Source organism: Coregonus clupeaformis, chromosome 7 (assembly GCF_020615455.1).
Source record: "Coregonus clupeaformis isolate EN_2021a chromosome 7, ASM2061545v1, whole genome shotgun sequence".
In the NCBI taxonomy this organism is placed as follows: Eukaryota; Metazoa; Chordata; class Actinopteri; order Salmoniformes; family Salmonidae; genus Coregonus; species Coregonus clupeaformis.
The window spans coordinates 72,309,628-72,336,104 of record NC_059198.1 but is presented as its reverse complement, the minus strand read 5'-3'; the positions used below and the strand labels follow the sequence as shown (position 1 = coordinate 72,336,104).

Genomic DNA, 26,477 nt, shown 5'->3' with positions numbered 1-26,477 from the left:
TGTCAGGTGAATGGATTATCTTGGCAAAGGAGAAATGCTCACTAACAGGGATGTAAACAAATGTGTGTGCAGAATTTGAGAGAAATAAGCTTTTTGTGCATATGGAACATTTCTGGGATCTTTTATTTCAGCTCATGAAACATGGGACCAACACTTTACATGTTGTGTTTATATTTTTGTTCAGTATACTTTGTATACCTCATTTACTCAAGTGATTCAGTTATTTTGGCAGTTACCTGGCTTATAGGCTATGTGGCTTATATTATGTCTAAAAGAGGACAGAGAGGATAACGTAATTAATCAAGACTAGCACACTTTTTTTTTTTCATGTTTAATAATCACATCACTAATTAACAATTAACCACAATAAACACTTATTTCAAACCAAAAATTTAAATTCAAAATGAATGAAAAACAAAAAACTAATTCTGCGAATGACAAGTCTACCGAACACATTCCATTTGTTTCTGCATGCTCTTAAATAGGTGTTTTCTATGAGTACACTTGCACATTGGGTGTACGCTAGCAGTAGAAGCAGATCTATGGAGCTCATTGTAGCATTACTGGAGCGCTCTAAGTAACACAAGCCAAACCTGACAGCTACTGTTAGTCTTCCACAAGGGTGTGTTAGGGTGCGGACGTCTCCATGACACTCCAGGACTGTGTGTGTGTGTGTGCGTGGAGGGCGAGGGCAACAATATACCTAAATGACAGATATGACCTGACTTCTAATCCCACTTCCTGCTTTAACAGGATGCCCCTGCACCACAATGGGGTGTTATACAGTGCAATTCTACACTTTAGTTTCAATCCCTTCCATGTTACATGTATCTTGTTTTCAAATCAACGCAAGAAGTTCACTGTATCCTACAATGTCAAAATCACATCTAAATGTCTTCCTGTAAATAACACTATTTTAATTTCTTAAGACTGGGGTTGTGGGGATGGACAAAGGTTATGTGAAAGTTAACAAAACTCTTACAATTTGTGAAAGAAAGACTGTTCAATAGACAGCAATCCACAAACTGGACCAGACCTCATTATGTCTCCCATGCATATAACCCCTCAAACACTCCCCACTGACACAACCACCATGTCGCTACGGGAACACAAGATAAATAGAAAAACAAAAGTGTTGCATCTATAGCACATTATATCTCAATAACATTTGTTCACTTCAGCAGCCCTTTTCTTGGAAAAAAGGCAGACTTGCTCAATAACAATAATGATAATGATACCCTTTACCATTAAAATCGTTAAAGGTAGATTAACATAAAATCTGTACTTAACATCCTTATTACCCCCTTATTGTTTTTTTTTTCTGTGGCGAAAGTGTATAAACAGTGAAAGATCTATTTATATCCAACCGTATGCAATCTCAGAGAGAACATATCAGTGAGTGTGGTAAGTCAAGATCAGGGGGAATATTGATAGTTAAAAGTGGCTGTGGACAGGCACAAGGAGAAATTTCACCATCAGATGAGGACCGTGGCACCAGAGGCGACGATCCATCTCAGCAGCCGCTCCTCTCACAACATTCACTGCTGCACTACAAAACCGCTCAAATATCAATATCTACAAACCTCTCCAATTTTAAAATAACATCTTGTTGATAACAATAGAATGTATTGGACATTTTCTTAAAACATTTTAATCTACTTTTATTGGCTCTGGGGATTAGGCCTATTACTCACATCTCAATAGATTGTGATTAATTTAATTTAAAAACATTATTACAACCTCAAACAATATTTCATTAATATCCTAGGAACAAAATGGGAGGCCATCAGTGTGTGCAGAGATAGCTCTACCTTTTATGAAATACAAATTTCCATCACGGTGAACCCGCTTTAATATTTTCAAACATTTAAGGTAATTTAAATAGTTTCCATATCTCTGGGGAACGGATCATTCCTCAAAAAGAGTACCTGGTGTACTGTCCTCATTTTGAGTACAACACATTAAAAAAACACGACAAACTGAATTATATAACATACCAAACTGCAATAGAATTTAGAATCAAAATGACAGCCCCCAATTTTATTCCAGCCCACTATTAAAAAAATTAAGAAAGATACACCACTGACTATTTGCCCCAAAGGACAAATATACTGAACCACAACACTGCAAGTCATAATGCACATAGGCTTTCTGCTCTGGGCATGATATTACCTGGCCATGCACTAAAAAGGCAATTGGAGGCAATTGTTGGATACATTGCTACGAGTAAAATAAGCCACATCGAATGTTCCACTGCCAACAGCCTGACAAAACAAGTCCTTCAGCAGAACCTCTAATAATGTTCCAACAAGTCCTTCAGCAAGTCCTCTTATAACTGTCAATAACACTTTACCAGAACCCTCAGAAAACAGCTGAAATGGGACAACAAGCAGGACCGGTCACAAAATACAATGATTCTAAATCCTATTCAAACTACAGTGCCACCACGCAGCTTGGCGGTATCATTTTCAACTATGCCATTCTGTCTGTGTCGCTCCAGGGACAAGGGTCCATCAGCTTGAGCTTCCAGCCCGAGTCCCATTCCGGTTTCAGGTAAGCAGGACAGGAGGCACGTACAGTACAAGACACACAGCTCCACCAACCTCCAAGACACTTTCCTTCACATAATTCATCTTCACACTCTATTACTCTCTTGAACTTTCCCAGACAGTACTATTCTGACACATCACATTGTTGTCTTAACATACTGAAGGGGACAGGTCTTTACGTCACTACGTCTCCCTGTTGATCTGTTTTTGTCTTCATCTCCCTTGTCACACCCCTGACATGCTTTCTCAGACTCAAAGCCCTAAACGGAGTTGCATCTTCATGACTGTGTGCCTTTGTTTCGAGAAAAATATGTGTGCGTGTATTCAAGAGGATTTCTGAGCCCTATTGGCAAAGAGACCATCCACCGTATTGGTTGCATGAGAAATTAAACTAAAGAAGAAAACAATGAAACAAACCTTAAAACGAAGCCGATGAGGAAAATAAACTAATGTAAAAGTAAACAGAACACCACAGCTCATTGTTACAGTATTATTCACTCAAACACACCATCACAAACACACAGTTTAAAGAGAGTTAAATAGCCTACTGTTCAAGTACAGTCTACTAGTTTCCTATTATTTAGTGAGTGCTCTTTAAAAAAAAAAATATTTAACCCTTGGACAGTGAAAAAGAGGGGTCTGGACTCTGGGTACATGGATATGAGAGAGGAGGGAGTTGAGGCAGTGAGTGAGTCGATGGTTAGTGAATAGTGAGTAAATTAATCAATGGTTATTGGGAACACACCACAGCCCTACATGCTCACAAGTAAAAGGGTTCTACACACATATTAGTCTGCGTACATAACCCACAGGTGAGTCTAGGAGGGTTTCCCATTGGGTAGTGTCTATGGGGGTGTCTGTGTGAAGCAAACAGGTGTGTTCAGAGCTGACGTTGCCTGGTAGATTACTCTCACTAAAACGGCACTAGGACGTACTGTAATACTGGTTAAGACTAACTTTTGCTACTGTACACTGCAACTGCCATGCTATGCTCTTGGAGAGGTGAGGAAACATGATCTAAAATTATCGCTGTTGTCAGAGGCGCGGAAGGGAAAGGTTCATATACAACACAGCCCATCGCCCCTCCCATCACCTGACCAGAGGTAGCAATGGAAACCATGATCTCCGGAGAGCCATCAGAGTACGTTAATACAAGGTTAACACAACCAGAGAAATCACAGTGAACATGGCAAGCCTCCGTTCCCCTCCCAATGTTATCCCAACCTGCCTGAAGCTTGGTCTACTGTATGTACAATGTCAGCTCATCCAATGGGAACACAGGACAGCGGTAGGTAGGTAGCGCAGGTACAGGCGTAGTAAGACAATGATACATGAGTGAGGTCATAGGATGAGTGAGGTGTTTGGATGTGGGGAGTGGGATTGAGGGTCATGACCCGAGTCCTGCTAGCGTGCCGTTGCCCCCCTGTCCCAGCCGGGGGGCAGCGGCGGTAGCCGGCAGAAGTCAGGGAGTCGTTGAGAGAGACGCTGCGTTGCGGGTGAGGGGCTGTCGCCCGGGGCTGGCCAGGTTATGATGTCGGCGCCATGGTCCGTGCGAAAGTGGGCGTTCTCGCGGAAGTTGAGCTTGAAAGACTCAATCTGCAGCAGGAAGGGTGGAAATGGGACAGAAAGAAAGGGAAAGAGGAGAGAAGGAGAGAGAAAGAGGAGTGGTGGACATAGGATATGTTGAGGGGGTTAAGATGAAGAGGGTAGAGGGATAGCACAAAGAAGAATTAGAAGCCTGTAAAATAAGAAGTCAAAGGTAATGGGGTGGTCAGGGACTTCATGGAGAAAAAAAGAAAGAATAATTCACAAAATAAATATGAAAGTCTCAAAGTCATTTAGATAAGAGACCCTTCTCTGCTCCTTTTGTATCCAAACTTGCCCCTTCATAAGGCCCCTCTCCAGACCAGACATTCATAAAGCATATTTGGGTTGAAAGCTGGGTGGTCATGGGGACAGACAGTATTTGGGAGGCCTCATATCAGCTCACATCAAGGGATAGGAGTCTGAGAAGGAGGAGGAGGAGGAGTGGGACCCAGCCCTGGGGGAGAGAGGATAGGCGGGTTACTGGTCGGGTTGGAGGGCACACTTACTTGTCTCAGGGATGCGTGAGTCAAAGCCCTGGGGGTCATGGAGGCCCTGGCTTCCGCAGGGGGCACCCTCCTTCACCCCATTCTCCTGGGTGGGGCTGCTTGCCTGCCCTGGCACCGTGGCTGGGGTATCACTGGGGGGAGCCCCATTTCCCTCTGCTATCTCCTGGGCCCCCTCAGCCTAAGAACACATACAGTAACAGGGTGTCAATTGGGTGGGAGGGGGGGAGATTGCAATGGAATGGAAAAAGGGGTTGCCGTGTGTACAGTAGGACAGATGGGATAACAACAACACGCGTATTGAAACAAAACATAGCAGGCGCTGAGGATGTCTTCAAAGCTGGAAATAAAAATGGTAGAAAATCATAAAAGCTAAAACAGGACCAGTGGTCTGATGGTATCAAATCAAGTGGAAAATAAAGAGCTATATGTACTCAAACATATTAGATGAGAGCTAGATTTAGATGTGGAATATATTCTTCAGCTATATTTAATAATCTGAAAAATAATAATAGTAATCTTTAGACAGGGGCTTAGGTGTACGGTAGCTCTGGGTACATAAACAGCTGACTAAATCCAGAGGAAGCTAGATAGTTTTGTTAAATGTGTGTGTATGCTGCTTGTGCAAGCTGAAAGGTTCTCTCTCTCTCTCTCTCTCTCTCTCTCTCTCTCTCTCTCTCTCTCTCTCTCTCTCTCTCTCTCTCTCTCTCTCTCTCTCTCTCTCTCTCTCTCTCTCTCTCTCTCTCTCTCTCTCTCTCTCTCTCTCTCTCTCTCTCTCTCTCTCTCTCTCTCTCTCTCTCTCTCTCTCTCTCTCTCTCTCTCTCTCTCTCTCTCTCTCTCTCTCTCTCTCTCTCTCTCTCTCTCTCTCTCTCTGTGTGTGTGTGTTTTCTGGACTATACCATTTCATATGCACTGTCTGACAGTGAAATGTGTGTGCAAGTAGGTCCTTTGTCCAGTGACCTCACCTTGATGTTGCCACCGCCGGGCTCGTGACAGAGGTTGTCCATTGAGCCCACTTTGGACTTAGCCTGATCCTTGTAGTTCACTTTCTGGGACTCAATCTTCACATCGCTGCCCCCTAAAGGACACACACAGTCAGTGGGACAGCATAAACAATACACACTGCACAGGTCCACAGAACAGAGATCAGTTGGTGATAAACTGAGCTATGGACCGATGTTTTGCTTAATCTTTATAATAATCTTTGGTAGTCACATTTGAATGGTCCTTAATAACATCTTGAGTATATAATGACAGTAAGGTGCTATGGTCAATAAAACACATAGAAACATACACAACACATGCATTTACTGTGTACATTCAGTATGGCAACTCAACAGGTCTACCCAAGAGGGCCTTACCAGGCTTGTGTTTGATGTTGGCCTTGGAGCCACACTTCGATGTCACTTTGCTTAGATCCACCTTTTTGTTGAGTATCTGAACCTGCAAATATACAGTAGACCCAGTTACACACACTGAAGAGGAAATGAATGACAACTGGTCAAAGAGCCATGACAGCCATCTTCTTCGCCATGCAGTTGAACCTATTCAGCTTTATCATTAGCCATCTGTTCTTGGGAAAACTCATGTACTGCCCCTTGTACTAATGTGTCCACCGCATACAGTAGCAACAACAGCACAACCAATCAAAGGAGGAAGTCTGCATGGAGAGCCAATCAGAGTTGAGTGTCTGGGCAGGTCAGAGGTCAGAAAGGTAAGGGTGGTGTTTGATTGGTGTTGAGTGAGTTAGAGACAGAGACAGGGAGAGTCTAAGCCAGTGTTTCCCAGCTCCAGTTCTCCTGTAGCCCCGGAAAAGCACACCTGATTTAACTTGTCAACTAATCATCAAGCTCTCAATGAGTTACATTAGGTGAGTTTTTCTGGGGCTACAATTCAAATGTGTGCTGTTGGGGGTACTGGAGGACTGGAGTTGGAAAACACTGGTCTAAGCCATGGGCAGTAGCAAGCACTACGGAGGAGGGTTAGCTAGAGATACCATGCTGTCCGAAAACCACATCACACAACAGCCTCTTGTTTCAAGGTCCCCCCCCCCCCAAAAAAAACAATCGGTGATTAAGAGTGACGTCTTAAAAGCGTTCGGTGGTGTCATTCGGCAGGAGCGATGCTTTCAGGCAATGACCGTGCCAGTGCCAAAAGGGAGCAGCACTGTAGCATTTCCTAGACTAGAACCGAATCCTGGCCATAATTGTCAATGATAGAACCGAGTCACTCGGAGTCTTGAAAAAGGTCTCAGACCGAAAAGTCTACAATAAACGTGCGGAAGTTATGAATGAGTGAGGTTCAGCCTGTCTCAGACCTGTTCCAGTGGAGTCTTCAGAAGATATCTAATAAACCCCCCTCCCCCGCCCAAGCTCTTTAGTGGTCATGACGTGCGGTCAACCGTGTGGGGTTGGGGGCCATTCAAGCTAAGCCGCAATCCGGTACTAACCTTCCCTCCACCAGGAACATGCTTGATATTGTCCTTGGAACCCAAGCGTGAGGTGACGTGGCTGAAGTCCAGCTTTTTGGAGACTATCTGAACCTACAAACACAGCATAGCAGGCAGAGAGGAAGAGTAGGGTCACTGTGGGGGTTAGGGTTAGCGGGAGGGTCAGGGTGGGGGTGGGGTGTGACGAGGAAGGAAGAGAATAGTGCAGATGCATCTAGAGGCCACACACAGAGGTCTATTGACACACACATGCGGGTCCCACATCCACACCTGCCCTTTGAGGATGTTCAATTGCTGCGGTATTAAAATAGGTTATTGAAACAGGCATGTGAATGTAATATCATGGAGATGGTTTCACCTGTAAAGTATTGTATGTTGGTGCTAACTTGTGTTGTTACAGTGATAATTACTATAACTGTGTCTGACTGCATCAATGATGATATTGCTAAGCATATGCCCTTTTAATGGGCTTAAGTGAATGGCTGAAGTTACTGTCCGTTTAATATTAACTTTGGTGATATCCTGCCATATTGAGACAATCATACTTGTTGGCACATAGACGGACAATCACACAGTGACAATATGACATTAGTACCATGAACCCACAAACCCAGTAGTTAGATTTAGAAAATGACAAAACTTGATCCAGTCCATTAGACATTTTAGTTAGGAATCACTGCACCTTACTGTTGTGCTGACAGTTAAGCAAAGGACACACACACACTTACACACACACAGACACAAGGCAGTAGCAGGGTTAAGCTCAGATCCTTGACAGCCATAGGAGTCCTCTGGGAATCATTATGTGCTGGTAATTAGGGAGAGGGTGTGACGGAGCAGAACTCAGAAAGCCTCTCCCTCTGGATCCTCCGTCTACAGTGCAGACATATACTACTGTACAATTACTTATCACAGCCCTCCAGCCACTACTTTGCCACAGGGTAGGCCAACTTTAATACTTTTCTTTAGGGCAGGCCAATTTTAAAACCAGGGATATACAGTATTCGTATTGCTGTCAAACAACATGGACTCCCGGCTCTCTGGGTCTGGCTTTAGCCTTGTGTTACTGTATGAAGTCCTATGAGGAGAGAGATTGTAGCAAGGCAGTGTGTTAGTATGCTTAGCGCTCTACCACGGATGTGTGCCTCCCCTCCAAGGGTATGCCATCCGATCTGGTATCTCATTGACCGTTCTTCTATATCTACTGTAAAAAATAACCTAACTAAGCGTTTTTGAGGTGAAACCTAAAACACAACATAAATCAGAACGATTGTATTTCAAACGCATGTTTCTTCATCGGGTGTGGTCCGCTTCCACAAAACCGCACGTTGATGTTGGAAACTCCAGAACGGTCTGGCTGTAAACACAGTCACCGGAGCGCAGTCCACTGTGCATTCCTCCTGAGTGAGTCATCATTCCGCTCTTTTCAGGCTGCATTCTCACAATGGAAAAACCCAGGAACAGTATGGTGTCGGTTGGTCGGTCAGTCAGTCACCTGAACATCTACTTTATACAGCTGTCTGTCAGTCAGTCCATGCAGTGAATGAGGGATAACCAGAGACAAGTGAGTGTATGTTTTTGTGAACAATGAAATGTGGCAATAAAAAAAAAACGGTCCAACCACAATATTTTAACCTACAAACAGAGGTCGGAAAGATGAACAGCTTGGAGGAAATGTATCTCACTTTAGAAGAAAATGACAAGAAGATAGAGAGACAAAGAATGAGAGAGAAAGGGGAAGAGAAGAAAGAGAGAGGTTGACAGAGAAAGACCGGGTGAGAGACAACATAATGAGAAATATACACAGAGAAAGACAGAAAGTGAGAGTAGTAAACAGAGGGTGAGGAAGAGGGAGACAGGAAGTGAGAGTAGTAAACAGGGGGTGTGGAAGAGGGAGACAGGAAGTGAGAGTAGTAAACAGAGGGTGAGGAAGAGGGAGACAGGAAGTGAGAGTAGTAAACAGAGGGTGAGGAAGAGGGAGACAGGAAGTGAGAGTAGTAAACAGAGGGTGAGGAAGAGAGAGACAGATATTTGAAGAGAGAGAAATTGGATGAGATAGGGTGAGGTATGGGGGTGAACTCACTTTGGCCTCGCTGGTCTCTTTGGAGGAGGAGCCTTTGGCCAGGGCGTCGCTCCTGCCAGAGACCTGGGGAGACAAGCCCCACCCTGGGTCAATACAACACACAGGACACAGGGCAGCAGGAGTATGCAGAACTACCTCCAAAACAGCAAGGCTCTGTTTATTTCAGAGAACAAAGAAATTCTGAATTTTCTTTGACATGCAGTTTGGGGTCCATCGCTCAACATGTGGCACCATATTTTTTGGTTATTCCACCATGTTGACACTTGACAGTAGAAGTGAAGGCATAGTATATCTGGCTAAAAATAATGTTAGGAGGACCTGTACTCTATAAGGGGTCTCAGCCAGGAAAAAGGAAGTGAGAGGTAAAGTAGTGCAGAGGTGGATGTAGAGTATGGGGTGAGATGTCAGCATGGATGCAAGATGGTGATTTGAATCAAATGGAAATTTATGGAGGTAGTTACTGAGTTAACTGGGAACCATTTTGGATCGTAAAGGGTAAAATATGAGACAAGCTGGGACCAGTTACTAGGTTGGAAGAAACTAGGAGAGGTTGTTAATAGGGAAAGCTATGATATGGAATGGGGCATTAGGAGGAGTGCACTATGGGAAAATAGTGTGTTAGCTGGGGCTTCATCTACTGAACATAACCTGTCTGAGGAAGCCATTATTAGATCGGGGGTGTCAAACTCATTTTGCCCCGGGGGCAGCATTCGGTCTTCAATCAGATCTGGAGGGTCACAGTCTAGCTTTCATTATGGTGATTATTGGCGAGCTGGTTACAGTCAAGAAACTGTATGAATGTAGGTCCATTCTCATTTCTACACATTTCAGTCAATTTAAAGTATTTTGAGTTAGTTTCCCCCCCAAAAAACTATTTTTTTACTCAAACCACCCGAGGGCTGGATTGGACCCCCAGGCCGTATGTTTGACACCCCTGCATTAGACTGTGAACACTAAGACTACAAAGCCCTACACAATATCATAATGACACTGTCTGTAAACCAAGCCCATCTGTGAAACAGAATATCTATTTTATTCATGTAAGAACTCATGTATAAAACACAACCTGGCCAATAAGCCTTGGAAATATTAAAGTGGGTATCCGCATAAGAATAAATAATATCAGTCCAACCCACTATCCCCACCCCCCAAACCCCTAAAAGCACCCCATCCATCACTGATGCACGACCCCTTACCTTCCCCCCTCCGGGCTGGTACTTCATGTTCTCCGTGGAGCCGATCTTGGAGCGTACATTGCGGATGTCTGGTGCGGGGGCTGTGCCAGGGCGGGAGGTGGTACGCGTGGTACTGGCACTGCCCGAGGTGGGACGGGGGACGCGGGGAACAGGGGGCTTCTTCTCTGGTACTGTGGAGGAGGAGGGGGGGGCTGGTTTGGTGGTGGAGGGGCGGACACGGGGGGTGGTGCTGGTGGTGCTAGCTATAGAGCTGCGGGTGGTGCTGGTCCGGGGCCGGGTGGAGTCCGCTAGAACGGAGGGAGGAGGAGGAGAAAATAGCACAATAAACAACCAGGTAATGAAGCCGTTTAAATGCAAAAATACTTCAACTCAGTTCAGAGAAATTATACACTGCTCAAAAAAATAATGGGAACACTTAAACAACACATCCTAGATCTGAATGAATGAAATAATCTTATTAAATACTTTTTTTCTTTACATAGTTGAATGTGCTGACAACAAAATCACACAAAAATGATCAATGGAAATCAAATGTATCAACCCATGGAGGTCTGGATTTGGAGTCACCCTCAAAATTCAAGTGGAAAACCACACTACAGGCTGATCCAACTTTGATGTAATGTCATTAAAACAAGTCAAAATGAGGCTCAGTAGTGTGTGTGGCCTCCACGTGCCTGTATGACCTCCCTACAACGCCTGGGCATGCTCCTGATGAGGTGGCGGATGGTCTCCTGAGGGATCTCCTCCCAGACCTGGACTAAAGCATCCGCCAACTCCTGGACAGTCTGTGGTACAACGTGGCGTTGGTGGATGGAGCGAGACATGATGTCCCAGATGTGCTCAATTGGATTCAGGTCTGGGGAACGGGCGGGCCAGTCCATAGCATCAATGCCTTCCTCTTGCAGGAACTGCTGACACACTCCAGCCACATGAGGTCTAGCATTGTCTGGCATTAGGAGGAACCCAGGGCCAACCGCACCAGCATATGGTCTCACAAGGGGTCTGAGGATCTCATCTCGGTACCTAATGGCAGTCAGGCTACCTCTGGCGAGCACATGGAGGGCTGTGCGGCCCCCAAAGAAATGCCACCCCACACCATGACTGACCCACCGCCAAACCGGTCATGCTGGAGGATGTTGCAGGCAGCAGAACGTTCTCCACGGCGTCTCCAGACTCTGTCACGTCTGTCACATGTGCTCAGTGTGAACCTGCTTTCATCTGTGAAGAGCACAGGGCGCCAGTGGCAAATTTGCCAATCTTGGTGTTCTCTGGCAAATGCCAAACGTCCTACACGGTGTTGGGCTGTAAGCACAACCCCCACCTGTGGACGTCGGGCCCTCATACCACCCTCATGGAGTCTGTTTCTGACCGTTTGAGCAGACACATGCACATTTGTGGCCTGCTGGAGGTCATTTTGCAGGGCTCTGGCAGTGCTCCTCCTGCTCCTCCTTGCACAAAGGCGGAGGTAGCGGTCCTGCTGCTGGGTTGTTGCCCTCCTACGGCCTCCTCCACGTCTCCTGATGTACTGGCCTGTCTCCTGGTAGTGCCTCCATGCTCTGGACACTACGCTGACAGACACAGCAAACCTTCTTGCCACAGCTCGCATTGATGTGCCATCCTGGATGAGCTGCACTACCTGAGCCACTTGTGTGGGTTGTAGACTCCATCTCATGCTACCACTAGAGTGAAAGCACCGCCAGCATTCAAAAGTGACCAAAACATCAGCCAGGAAGCATAGGAACTGCAGAACCACTTCTTTATTGGGGGTGTCTTGCTAATTGCCTATAATTTCCACCTGTTGTCTATTCCAATTGCACAACAGCATGTGAAATTTATTGTCAATCAGTGTTGCTTCCTAAGTTGTTTAAGTGTTCCCTTTATTTTTTTGAGCAGTGTATATAGATCTGCTCTCTTCGATACTCTTACGATTCTATGAATTTAAGATCAGGTAATGGTTAATATGCTGTCAGCAACACTTTGAAAAACTTTTTGGGAACATAAATCAGGCAGGTATACTTTCTGCTCTGGAGCTACATAAACCCCAATATGCACCGCCACACTTCCCAAATGTCTGACATCGCAGGATGAACTAAATGTGCCCTGCCTGCTGAGACTTAAATCTTATTTCTGAGCAGAAAGAAATGCTAGGATCAGAAAATCATCCCCTCTTTATGCATATGGGAACGGCTTCTGCCTGCGTTGCTGGTTATGCAACGTTGAGATGTAGTGCCAGTGTCAGCAGCTCATGTCAACAGTAGGGGAGTGTAATCCTCAGAGTGCTGTGATGAGGCTTTTACTCTTTGCGGCTTTTAGCAATACTATTTTTTTCTCGTCAACTTCACCACCTCTTTGTCACGGCCTGCATGCTTCATCTGTGTGTTCCTGCATGACACTGTCACTCTTCATTTTATTTCCCTCTCTCTGTGCAACAGCTGCCCCTAATCCCTCAGCTGGAGTTACAGTACTGTGGATGTCTGGCTGAAGGACTGGTGCTGCCTTTCAAAGGAGGAGAGCAGAGAGAGAGAGAGAGAGAGGGAGGGATGGAGACGAAGCGAAGAGAGGAGGAGTGTTTCTGTACCTGTTGTTGACTTCAGAGTGCTGGGCTTCTTTTCCTCTCCTGGCTTGCTGTCAGTCTTTGATGCTGAGAGGCAAAACAGAAGAGAACATAGCTCAGCCTATTGATCCCTGTTATTGCCTTGTCAAAGTTTGTTTGGCAAAGCAGTGAAGTCAGGTTGTGGAATGCAGAAACAGTTTGGTACCCTGCTGGCTAGACGTCAGACACTTTGAATCACCAAAACAATTGGTCACGGTGTGTGTGTGTGTTGTTTTTGTGTGTACGCGTGTTAAAAAATGTGTAAGTGTGTAGCATAGTGACTCACCCAGAGGGCGTCTGGTTGCGGGTGCGCTGGTGGCAGTGCGGGTCGCCGTGGCTGGTTTACTGGTTGCCATGGTAGCAGTGCCGTTTTTGGGGGCAGCAGTTCGAGCCGTGGAGGCGGTGGTGGCCTTTGGCACTAGAGGACGCCTCTCTATGGTCGTCTGGAGAGAGAGAGAGAGAGAGACAGGGAATGGGAGACGTGTGGTAAACAGATACATAAGGGAAGGAAGGATGGAGCTACACTCTTCAGTTACAAATAATGGAGTAATGGAGTTTAATAACAAATAAAAGGTTGAAGGTGCACCATAGTGCTCTCATAAATTGAAGCTGTGGCAAAGAACCTCTTTGTTGCAGGATAATGTTATATTTATAAAACCACTTACCTATCTAGTATTCGTTGTACAACAAAAACATCAACAAATCCTCATAATGTAATTGCTATCATGATATCGCTCTCATTGCCACTGCCATCTGGCTAGCCTGTACAGAATCCTCTGCAATCATATCCGAGCCAGGTCCCATGATGTTTAAGAGCATTCCCTCAATGCACTGCTCTATAGGGTATTTTCACAACAGAGTGTGCACACTAGATTGCCTCTCCCCTCGTGTGTTGTTTAGCCAAAAAAGCTGCCTGTAGTAAATCAGGCAACCACTAGAGGGCAATAGCAGATCATTCCTGCCTGGAGCGTATATGGAACTCCAAGTTCACGCTAACAACTATGGGCAATCACATACACTGAGTATACCAAACATTAGGAACACCTTCCTAATATTGAGTTGCACCCCCTCTTTTGCCCTCAGAACAGTTTCAATTCGCCGGGGCATGGACTCCAAAAGGTGTCTAAAGCGTTCCACAGGGATGCTGGCCCATGTTGACTCCAATGCTTCCCACAGTTGTGTCAAGTTGGTTGGATGTCCTTTGGGTGGTGGACCATTCTTGATACACACGGGAAACTGTTGAGCGTGAAAAACTCAGCAGCGTTGCAGTTCTTGACACAAACCGGTGTACAACAGGGGTGGCCATTATCATACGTACGGGGCTGGTGTTAGTCCAGACCTTTATTCCAACCAACCAGTAACACACCTGATTAATTGAACTATTCAAAGTCAAACTAAAGCAGGTGTGTTACTGCACCGGCCCATTGTGGAGTTTCGACACCCCTTATATACAGTATATGGCATGATATGGTTCTGAATCAACACCATATATAACCTCAGAGAGCACAGTTCAGATTAGTATTATCAAAGTATTAGGAATGAAGGCTCCAGACAATTTTGTCAAGGAAGCATCTGGAATGTGTTGCATCGAAACTGGAAGGCAGCAACGAGCATGCGACAGAATCCTCAATACACAGGAGGTCCACTGTTGATAGGTCTCTGGTTTCACAATATGGTGTGTTTTGCCTTGGCGCTGATGTAAGGATTGCACTAGGAACCAGGGATATAAAAAGAATGCCAATGCGGTGTTTGTCTGATATCCCCATGCATAGATACACCGCCCGAGGGAGGCTTTGCTTGGAAAATAGCTTTGATTTCTGCACCGCCTCCTCATTCATTCCCTCTCTCATTCAAATGTGTCTTACGATCTCTCGAGTCGCCCGCCCTTTTGACCTAGACTTTATTACACTACTCCAATATTAAACAGCAGTGTAATATGTAGCTGTGATTAGAATGTCCACCCTGAGATTTGAAGGTTGGGAGTGCGATCCTCGGCTGGGACATACCAAAGACTGACAAAAATGGGACCCGATGCATCACTACTTGGCACTAAGATAGATTTGGGGTAAGGCTCTGCGATAGACTAGTGTCCTGTCCAGGGGGTGTACTTGTGCATCAAGCTGCCTTACGCTACAGAAACAGGAGATAGGCTCCAAGACCCGTGCAAGGCTACTTAATATGTCATTAAAGGCAAATACACCAGCAGGTTAGAGAAGTGGCTGTACATCATGTACAGTACATTGTAGTGTGTATCTGCTGCGCTGACGGCTGAAGGTGAGCGACTGATGGTTGCCCCTGGGTCTCTCTAGTAAATGCCAGGGGAGGAGTGATGAATGCTGGCTGCCCCTCCTCTGGCCCCCTACCCTAAAGCCCGACCTTCCCTCTATGAACCCTGCTCTGAGTAATCCTGTGGACGGCCACTCAGCACCAGGGCCAAGACAAGTTTAGAACGTGGATCCATTACAGGCAGATTAGGCTCCGAGCAGCACCACTGCAGTCAGACAGAGCCTTTGACTATAGCTCCTGTGGAAATTAACATAGTAGCTAAACTAACACCTATGCTAAACAGAACTGAACATGCTCCTTCTTCTGATCAGCAAGATGATGAGTAGGAGATTGAAAGAAATGCAATGAGAGAAGAAGTAGGTGGTAGGTCGTTTTCCCTACACAGAGAGACACCACACAGGGGTGGCTATGGAGGTGGAGGAGACTGCGGCTAAAGCAGGGCAGGGGCACTCACCTTGGGCTTGACCTCACGTGGCGCAGTGGTGGAGGTGGTGGCTGCGGATGTGGGTCGGCTGACTGTGGACGAGGGCCGCTTGGGGCCAGCGGTGGGGGTAGGGGCCTTGGGCACAGGTGTTTTTTTGTTGAGGGTGGCTGAGGTGGTGGTGGAGGTGGAGGAAGGGGTGGGGCGTTTGGGGGCGGCAGCACCAGTGGATGCTGCCGAGCTCGGCCGTGGCTTAGCGGCGCTCTGTTTGGTTGCCCCGGCAACCGGCTGCGAGATGGACGGCACACCAGACAAATAGCAAAAGAAAAGAACAAAACACATGATAGCAGCAGGAGAAAGCAGCAGAAGCAGCCTTAATCATAATCAACAGAATACCAACAAATGGAACTGCCAGCTTGACAAAACCAAAAACTCATGAAACAATGAAGCAATGAAGACCAACATCCTTTCATTTTTCTTCATATTGCTGATTATGACAGATATTACTTCATTAAATTGACTTCAATGGACCACTTATAGTCCTAGCTCACTGCTATACATGGATATAAATGTAGCAGTAGCAAAAGCGTTAGCAGCATGAGTGATGTATGATTTGATAACGTTCCTCTTTAAATCTCGACTGTGGCCTACCTTGGTCTTCTTGTCTGGACTGGGCAGGTCCTTGCTTGGTGTGGCACTGCTCCCATTGGTCGAGGGTTTACTTGCAGGTTTTTTGGCCTTATCAGCGGTCTCTGCTTTCTTGTCCGTCTTTTTCTCAGGACTTTTCAGCTCTTTTTTCTCAGATTTCTCCACCTTAACCTGCTTGTCTAATTTCTCAGCCAGCTCTGTTTTCTCCGGCTTCTTATCCTCCTTTTCCACTTTGTCTGTGGGCTTCTCTACGTTTTCTGTTTCTTTCTCAGCTGTTACTGTTACCTTTCCAACATGGTCTGTCTTCTCCTTGTCAGGCTGTGTTTCCATCTTGTCAAATGTGTCCAACTTCACCGCTGTCTCCGGTTTCTCTGGGGTCTTCTCCACTTTTTCAATATTCTGTTCTGTCTTCTCAGGCTTTTCCACCTTGTCCATCTTCTCTACTTTGTCAGTGTTGTCACCCTTGTCCATTTTTTCCACCTTCTCTGGTTTTTCTTCTTTGTCTACCTTTTCTGTTGGCTCCAGCTTTTCTGTTTTCTCTGCCTTGTCCATTTGATCCATCTTCTCGTCTTTGTCCAGTGGGTCTGCATACTGCACCTTCACTGACGCCTCAGTCTTCGCAGTCGTATCCTTCTTCTCCACTTTGTCTAGCTTATCCAACATGTCAAATTGGTCCAACTTCTCGAAGTTGTCCATCATCTCCTCTTTCTCTGGTTTGTCCATCTTCTCTGATTTGACTGTGTGAGAGAGAGCAAACATATTTTAGAACCATACCAATCATGTGAATGAAATCATTGTCAATACAAAGAACCAAATGCCTTGCTGACCTCAAGTACCACCACAGACAGGGCAGTGACCAAACTGGATGACATTAATGTCATTTTAAGTGATAAACCACTATACAAACACACGTACAATATCCTATAGTCCCAAGGTCATGCTCAAAGGCATGCAAAGATCAATCTCTGCTGAAGTTTGAACAAGTGAATCACCTTTGATAATGGAATGAATCAACAGTAGCTCGGGCTAATTACATTTGGGGACACACAGGAAGGCTGGAGTGGAATTATCCTGTGGGCGAAGCATTATTTAGAGATGGCCATTGACCCTGGCAATCAACCAACCGACAGAGCTGATGAAAAACCATGACCATGACCATCTCTCAATATTGTCTACACAGACCGACAGTCAGGCAGACAGACCGACAGTCAGGCAGACAGACCGACAGTCAGGCAGACAAATGCACACACTCTTTTGCATTCCAGAGACATGTACGCATACACCAACACACCAACGCAGATCCACATATACCGGCACACAACAAAAACACAAACTACTTCAATTTAATTTGGGCTACATATTGCATTACTACATAGTGTCGCTTTGAACTCATCCTACCAACCATACTGTATCTTGAAGTGTTCTGAGTAAAGCCAGAACAGACTCTACAGAGAACAAGTGGCAGTAGTTTATAAAGACCCTTTGGTCACTGCAAATTTGTTATGATGCTTTGCTTGCCTAGTAAAGTATGGTTGTCTAGTAAAACATGGCCGTGAGAGTGTGGAAGGCCAGCCTGCCTGTCCTGCTGCATTAGACACTGAGCAGCTCTGGGTTGTACACACAGACATGGCAGCCTGAGGGGTGGACACAGCTAATTCACCATAGCACAGGCACCCAGAGCTAGAGATGAGAGAGAGCCTATTAGTCTATTCACATCTGCTGATACAAGCTCTGCGGCCTTGATACTTTCAGTGAAGTGACAAGAAAGACCCGACTGAGCCTTGGGTATAATAATCATCATCAAGAGGTCTAGTGACACAATGTTCTAGCAATGTGCAGTATGTGAAACACAAAACCCCCCCTAATTCACTATTTTCTCCTGGACATTTCCCTGAAGCTCTGCCCCCTCCATCCCTCTGGCTGGCAGTGCACCACTCTCCAGAAGCTGCTCATCCTTCACCTACTCTCTCACCCCTGGGTGCCTCATTAGAGGGCAGGCCATCTAGGGTACTGGCCCGCTCCACACCAGAGGAGCAATTAGTGGCATCAGGCCCTTAACCCTAATGTTCCCTAATGTTCCCACAACGCCTCAGGCTCACGCTGTAGGAATGATGCTCTGACCCACGGTAGTAAACTGCCATTAGGTGACATAGAAAGGCAGTGATACATTTTCAACAAACATAATGTAAACCTATCTGACGTCAGAGAAAGCAAATGGACTACAACCATTTGTGTTTCCAAGTTAGATGCACTATATTTACATCATTTAGACGAGTGACTTACAAATTGGTGCATTCAACTTATGATAGCAAGTGGGACAACCACTTTTTTTCTTCTTTTTTTTTATTACTTTTTTTTTGGTGGGGGGGTAGAAGGATTGCTTTATACTATTCCAGGTATTCCTTAAAGAGGTAGGGTTTCAAGTGTCTCCGGAAGGTGGTCAGTGACTCCGCTGTCCTGGCGTCGTGGGGGAGCTTGTTCCACCATTGGGGTGCCAGAGCAGCAAATAGCTTTGACTGGGCTGAGCGGGAACTGTGCTTCTGTAGAGGTAGGGGAGCTAGCAGGCCAGAGGTGGATGAACGTAGTGCCCTCGTTTGGGTGTAGGGTCTGACCAGAGCCTGAAGGTAAGGAGGTGCCGTTCCCCTCACAGCTCAGTAGGCAAGCACCATGGTCTTGTAGTAGATGCGAGCCTCAACTGGAAGCCAGTGGAGTGTGCGGAGGAGCGGGGTGACATGAGAGAACTTGGGAAGGTCGAACACCAGACGGGCTGCAGCGTTCTGGATGAGTTGTAGGGATGAGTTGAGTTGTTAATGGCACAGGCAGGGAGCCGAGCCAACAGCGAGTTGCAGTAATCCAGACGGGAGATGACAAGTGCCTGGATTAGGACCTGTGCCGCTTTCTGTGTAAGGTAGGGTCGTACTCTGCGAATGTTGTAGAGCATGAACCTGCCGGATCGGGTCACCGCTTTGATGTTAGCAGAGAACGACAGGGTGTTGTCCAGGGTCACGCCAAGGCTCTTTGCACTCTGGGAGGAGGACACAATGGAGTTGTCAACCGTGATGGCGAGATCATGGAGCGGGCAGTCCTTCCCAGGGAGGAAGAGCAGCTCCGTCTTGCCGAGGTTCAGCTTGAGGTGGTGATCCGACGTTCCACACTGATATGTCTGCCAGACATGCAGAGATGCGATTCACCACCTGGTTATCAGAAGGGGGAAAGGAGAAAATTAATTGTGTGTCGTCTGCGTAGCAATGATAGGATAGACCATGTGAGCATATGACAGAGCCAAGTGACTTGGTGTATAGAGAGAATAGGAGAGGGCCTAGAACTGAGCCCTGGGGGACACCAGTGGTGAGAGCACGTGGTGCGGAGACAGATTCTCGCCACGCCACCTGGTAGGAGCCACCTGTCAGGTAGGACGCAATCCAAGAGTGAGCAGCGCCGGAGATGCCCAACTCGGAGAGGGTGGAGAGGAGGATCTGATGGTTCACAGTATCAAAGGCAGCGGATAGGTCTAGAAGGATAAGAGCAGAGGAGAGAGAGTTAGCTTTAGCAGTGCGGAGAGCCTCTGTGACACAGAGAAGAGCAGTCTCAGTTGAATGACCAGTCTTGAAACCTGACTGGTTTGGATCAAGAAGGTCATTCTGAGAGAGATAGCAGGAGAGTTGGCTAGAGACGGCACGCTCAAGAGTTTTGGAGAGAAAAGAAAGAAGGGATACTGGTCTGTAGTTGTTGACATTGGAGGGATCGAGTGTAGGTTTTTTAAGAGGGGGTGCAACTCTCGCTCTCTTGAAGACGGAAGGGACATGGCCAGCGGTCAAGGATGAGTTGATGAGCGAGGTGAGGTAAGGGAGAAGGTCTCCGGAAATGGTCTGGAGAAGAGAGGAGGGGATAGGGTCAAGCAGGCAGGTTGTTGGGCGGCCGGCCGTCACAAGTCGCAAGATTTCATCTGGAGAGAGAGGGGAGAAAGAAGTCAAAGAATAAGGTAGGGCAGTGTGAGCAGGACCAGCGGTGTCATTTGACTTAATAAATGAGGATCGGATGTCGTCAACCTTCTTTTCAAAATGGTTGACGAAGTCATCCACAGAGAGGGACGAGGGAGGGGGAGGAGGAGGAGGATTCAGCAGGGAGGAGAAGGTGGCAAAGAGCTTCCTAGGGTTAGAGGCAGAGGCTTGAAATGTAGAGTGGTAGAAAGTGGCTTTAGCAGCGGAAACAGAGGAAGATAATGTAGAGAGGAGGGAGTGAAAAGATGACAGGTCCGCAGGGAGTCTAGTTTTCCTCCATTTCCACTTGGCTGCCCGGAGCCCTCTTCTTTGAGCTCGCAATGAATCGTCAAGCCACGGAGCAGGAGGGGAGGACCGAGCCGGCCGGCCGGGAGGATAGGGGACATAGAGAGTCAAAAGATGCAGAAAGGGAGGAGAGGAGGGTTGAGGAGGCAGATTCAGGAGATCGGAGGGAGAAGGATTTAGCAGAGGGAAGAGATGACAGGATGGAAGAGGAGAGAGTAGCGAGAGACTTGTCGGAGACTTGGAGGGGAGTTGCAGTGAGATTAGTAGAAGAACAGCATCTAGTAAAGATGAGGTCAAGCGTATTGCCTGCCTTGTGAGTAGGGGGGGACGGTGAGAGGGTGAGGTCAAAAGAGGAAAGGAGTGGAAAGAAGGAGGCAGAGAGAAATGAGTCAAAGGCAGACGTAGGAAGGTTAAAGTCACCCAGAACTGTGAGGGGTGAGCCATCCTCAGGAAAGGAACTTATCAAGGCGTCAAGCTCATTGATGAACTCTCCAAGGGAACCTGGAGGGCGATAAATGACAAGGATGTTAAGAATGGGCTAGTGACTGTGACAGCATGGAATTCAAATGAGGACAGGGGAAAAAGAGAGAATGTCCACTTTGGAGAGATGAGGATTCCTGTGCCACCGCCGCACTGACCAGATGCTCTCAGAGTATGCGAGAACACATGGTTAGACGAGGAAAGAGCAGTAGGAGTAGCAGTGTATTATGTGGTAATCCATGTTTCCGTCAGCGCCAAGAAGTCGAGGGACTGGAGGGTAGCATAGGCTGAGATGAACTCTGCCTTGTTGGCCGCAGAACGGCAGTTCCAGAAGCTGCCAGAGACCTGGAACTCCACGTGGGTCGTGCGCGCAGGGACCACCAGATTAGAGTGGCAACAGCCACGTGGTGTGAAGCGTTTGTATAGCCTTCCAAGGAGTTGCATTATTTTCCAGAGAACGTATAGAGCCCCGAGTTGATTATTCCCTTTATACCATGGCTATAATTTAACACGTTTACAGCTAGAAATGTGTTCATTTGCAGTTAGAAATGTGTTCAACATCTACTGAAGTAGCTAACAAGTTTACTAGATAGCAAAAGTAGTACCATGTGGTTGTTTACATGAGACCATTATACACTACATGACCAAAAGTATGTGGACACCTGCTCGTCGAACATCTCATTCCAAAATCATGGGCATTGATATGGAGTTGGTCCCTCTTTTGCTGCTTTAACAGCCTCCACACTTCTGGGAAGGCTTTCCACTAGATGTTGGAACATTGCTGCAGGGACTTGCTTCCATTCAGCCACAAGAGTATTAGTGAGGACACTGATGTTGGGCGATTAGGCCTGGCTCGCAGTTGGAGTTCCTATTCATCCCAAAGGTGTTCAATGGGATTGAGGTCAGAGCTCTGTGCAGGCCAATCAAGTTCTTCCACACCGATCTCGACAAACCATTTCTTTATGGCCCTCGCTTTGTGCACGGGAGCATTGTCATGCTGAAACAGGAAAGGGCCTTCCCCAAACGGTTGCCACAAAGTTGGAAGCACAGAATCATCTAGAATGTCATTATATGCTGTAGCGTTAAGATGTCCCTTCACTGGAACTAAGGGGCCTAGCCCGAACCATGAAAAACCGCCCCAGACCATTATTACTCCTCCACCAAACTTTACAGTTGGCATTCGGTCAGGTAGCATTTTCCTGGCATCCGCCAAACCCAGATTTGTCCGTCGGACTGCCAGATGGTGAAGCGTGATTCAATTGCAGCGAGGTTTACACCACTCCAGCCGATGCTTGGCATTGTGCATGGTGATCATAGGGGCTTGTGTGCGGCTGCTCGGCCATGGAAACTCATTTCATGAAGCTCCCAACGAACAGTTATTGTGCTGACATTGCTTCTAGAGGCAGTTTGGAACTCGGTAGTGAGTGTTGCAACCGAGGACAGACAATTTTTACGCGCTACGCGCTTCAGCACTCGGCGGTCCCGTTCTGTGAGCTTGTGTGGCCTACCACTTAGCAGTTGAGCTGTTGTTGCTCCTAGACGTTTCCACTTCACAATAGCAGCACTTAGAGTTGACCGGGGAAGCTCTAGCAGGGCAGAAATTTGACGAACTGACTTGTTGAAAGGTGGCATCCTATGATGGTGCCACGTTGAAAGTCACTGAGCTTTTCAGTAAAGCCAATGTTTGTCTATGGAGATTTCATGGCTGCATGCTCGATTTTATACACCTGTCAGCAACGGGTGTGGCTGAAATAGCAGAATCCACTAATTTCAAGGGGTGTCCACATACTTTTGTATATTTATAGTGTACATGTCAATTACATGGATTGATTGGTAAAGCTATGACAATGACTAGACTGATGGTGCCCCCGGCTTTCTGTCCAGTTATAAGGAAAGTCAATAGTCATTATTCTGTTTATTTTTCTATATTGATATGATGATACAGAGCTTCAGGGATTATCACATTAAACAGCTGGACAAGAGGATGGCCTAATGAAACCACTACACCGCAAAATAGAAATGCTCCTCGGCTAAGCGCAAATAGCTCAGTCCTTCTTAAATAGACCGGTATCTTCCTTGCTAAATAACCAACTAAATCAATATTGTTCCAGAGGTTTGTAGAGTAATACACCAATGCATAATATTTCAGCTATGCAGTGTGTCAGCAACAACCCAGTTAAACTGTTAATCCACTATTATAAACAACCCAAAATGAGGATTAGATATCGTTGACTGTCATATTTCCCTCCCATTAAACGTCTGCATTATTTGACCTTTGGATAATATTGCTACGAGAAGTCCAAAGAAAGTTGTGACTGTACAGCCTGTGGGAGTCTATTCAAAACAAAGGACAAATACCATAGTGCTATCACTATGGCCAAATTCAACCCTCAATATCTAGAAACTAAGGAATCCTGTATCCTCCCATTAGCTTAAAAGTCTATTAGCTACACTGTTATGACAAATGGTGAAAAGGCTCTTTAGCAGTGTTAGCGATTCCGCTAACAACACCTCCCTCACATCAGCATAATCAGCCAGAGAAAACCCCAACTGCTTTGTGTGAGAGGAGGGGTGGATACCCATTTACCACTGACCCTGCTTCAATTACTGCAGACCTAAATCCCACACCTTTGCATAATACATTTTCAATTGTTTTGTCTAAGCACCCAAATGAGAGATTAGAGAGGGCAAAGGGCTGTCTGAAGTGAGGGATCGTGGAGGGGGGAGTGGATGGGGGGGAGGAGTGCAGCCTTGAAAAGCACATTGTTAACGTAGACGCCATACATAACTGTGTACAGTGCTCCACAAACTTCAGAAGGGAGGAGAACAGAGGAAAACCAGAGAACCCGATAGGTGGACTAATATAATGAAGGCACAAAACAAAGCGCTGACCCAAATCCAGTAAGACTACACGACAAAGGGAATGGAACGAGACAAGGCACAACAACATGAGGCTTCGTCTCTGTAGTCCACAGCTTTAACAGACTTGTCTTTATATATGATTTATTAACTGGATATCTTAATTAGCTAAGACATTTGATATCCAATAGACTTGTTCTGAACCCAAACCCAGTATTTGGTCTATTTATGAAGCGGTATGAAGAGACACCCTCAAAACAAGCCTGTGAGAAGCTTTTGCACGGTGGATTTTCTCGCTACATTCACAAGGTAATTATGGATTAGCTGGTGAATACCAACAAAGGTGATATGCAGAGTACTCCGACTGCGCTGGGACCTATAAAGCTGCTGAAGTCAACATACTCAAACAACCTCAACAGCCAGCTTTGTGTCTCAGTTTCACCACCACTGAGCAGCAGGGCTAAATGTAAACAAGCAGCCATATTGAACCCTTCAGTAGAAGGGCATTCATAAATCATGAATAGAGCATCTGATTAGAAGCATTCATCACTCTTAGGGCCTATGACGCTGATATCATTGTGAGGGAAGACATTATCTGGAGATATGACATTGTGGCGGTCACCCGTGAATCCATTATATCTATCCTAATACATCTCACAGACAGCCGCCTGGCACCCTCATCTCTTGTTTTAGTTAGCCAACTAACACAATCGGAGACAACTGTCTTTACTATGCTGGGTCAGTTCATTAGACCTTTCATTAGCATAGACACAATTCAAGCTCTATTAAAGGTGGCTAAACAGCCTTGAAACCACTTTTCTGATCCTTTTAAGTAAGAGTTTTTTTATGGGAGGTGACAGAAAACGCATGACAGCGAAAAGACACCATCTCCACATGGATGTTGAGACCATCAGATTGCTTCTTAAAGTTCCATAGTTGCATCATAAGGAAAAACACTCACTGCTCCAACACTAACACTCAAAACTACCAATGAAACTCCTTCCGAAGAAGTTTAAAGTAACTGTCCAGTAAAAATCTCATTTTTAAAAGTTCTGTTAACTCATACCCAAATAATGTTGTTGACTTATCCTATACTCGTATTTGTGGACAAAGCATAAATTGGAGAAAAAAAACACTTCAAAAACACAACCTCAAATTTCTATCTCAATCAGACCGTTTAAAAAATGCTTGCTATTTCCTCATAGAGGATGAGTGTCACGATCGTCTTGAAAAGATGCGGGCCAAGGCGCAGCGTGAGATGCGTACATATTTTTATTTAGTACACCACAGCGAACAAAACAACAAACGATACGTGAAGTCCTACGGTACAAACACAAACCAAAAGGAACAAGAAACCACACCAAACGAATGCCTTACGGCTACCTAAATATGGCTCCCAATCAGAGACGACGAGCTTCAGCCGTCTCTGATTGGGAGCCACCCTGGCCAACATAGAAATACAAAAACTAGAAACTCACACCCTGGCTCAACATACGAGAGTCCCCAGAGCCAGGGCGTGACAGTACCCCTCAAAGCGCGGACTCCGACCGCGCCAACCAAACACAACAGGGGAGGGACCGGGTGGGCACTCCGCCTCGGCGCGGATCCGGCTCGGGCATGACCCCCACTCCTCTCTAACCCCCCAAAGTGCCCCTGGTCCGGTCTGGCCCTGCTGGCCGGAGCTGGACTGAATACTGGTGGAGCGGATTGCTCTAGCTCCGGAGTGGAGCAGCTGACCGGTGCCGACCAGACACCGGTGGAACAGGCACGGGCTGTACCGGACTGGACGACGCGCACCACAGGCTTGGTGCGGGGAGCAGGGACAGGCCGGACCGGGCTGACGACGCGCACCATTGGCTTGGTGCGGGGAGCAGGGACGGGCCGAACCGGGCTGACGAAGCGCACCACTGGCTTGGTGCGGGGAGCAGGAACAGGCCGGACCGGGCTGACGACGCGCACCATTGGCTTGGTGCGGGGAGCAGGAACAGGCCGGGCCAGGCTGGCGACGCGCACCATTGGCTTGGTGCGGGGAGCAGGAACAGGCCGGGCCGGCGACGCGCACCATTGGCTTGGTGCGGGGAGCAGGAACAGGCCGGGCCGGGCTGGCGACGCGCACCATAGGCTTGGTGCGGGGAGCAGGAACAGGCCGGACCGGGCTGGCGACGTGCATCACAGGCTCGGTGCGAGGGACAGGAACAAGCCGGACCGGGCTGGGAACACACACCACTGGCCCTACGCGGGGATCAGGAACGGGCCGGACCAGACTGGCAACACACCCCAGTACCTCTCGCCGTGCCTCAACACTCTCCTTCCCCCTGGTGACCAGTGGCCCCCGTAACCTGGCGGCCTCCTCCGCTAACCGCTCTATTGCGGCCTCCCGCTGCCTCGTCGTCCACGGCGTGAGTCCCCCCCTAAAATTTTTCTGGCCGTCTCTCTCCCCCGTGGACCCGGCCTCCATGGCTCTCGCCAGACGCTCGCTCATCTGCTCCCACGTCCAACCTCTCTCCTCATCACGCTGCTTGACCCAGTCGTGGTGG

General features: G+C 46.9%; 1 protein-coding gene across 9 annotated transcripts in view; it reads right to left on the bottom strand.

The window, feature by feature from the left end:
• Positions 1-312: 312 nt before the first annotated feature.
• LOC121569141 (microtubule-associated protein 4) overlaps positions 313-26,477 on the bottom strand; it is a 143,914-nt gene continuing 117,749 nt past the window's right edge. For 4 of the 9 annotated variants that reach the window (XM_045221515.1, XM_041879813.2, XM_041879818.2 and 1 more), the window contains 11 exons: positions 16,319-17,052; positions 15,701-15,955; positions 13,247-13,403; positions 12,946-13,008; positions 10,368-10,654; positions 9,172-9,234; positions 7,089-7,181; positions 6,001-6,082; positions 5,605-5,717; positions 4,643-4,820; positions 313-4,287 (listed from right to left, as the gene is read on the bottom strand). In XM_045221515.1, coding sequence (XP_045077450.1) covers positions 4,280-4,287; positions 4,643-4,820; positions 5,605-5,717; positions 6,001-6,082; positions 7,089-7,181; positions 9,172-9,234; positions 10,368-10,654; positions 12,946-13,008; positions 13,247-13,403; positions 15,701-15,955; positions 16,319-17,052 — 2,033 coding nt within the window. In that variant the 3' untranslated portion in view covers positions 313-4,279. The remainder of the gene's footprint in view (positions 4,288-4,642; positions 4,821-5,604; positions 5,718-6,000; positions 6,083-7,088; positions 7,182-9,171; positions 9,235-10,367; positions 10,655-12,945; positions 13,009-13,246; positions 13,404-15,700; positions 15,956-16,318; positions 17,053-26,477) is intronic. The other 5 variants (XM_041879812.2, XM_041879817.2, XM_041879814.2 and 2 more) reach the window with 5 other exon arrangements.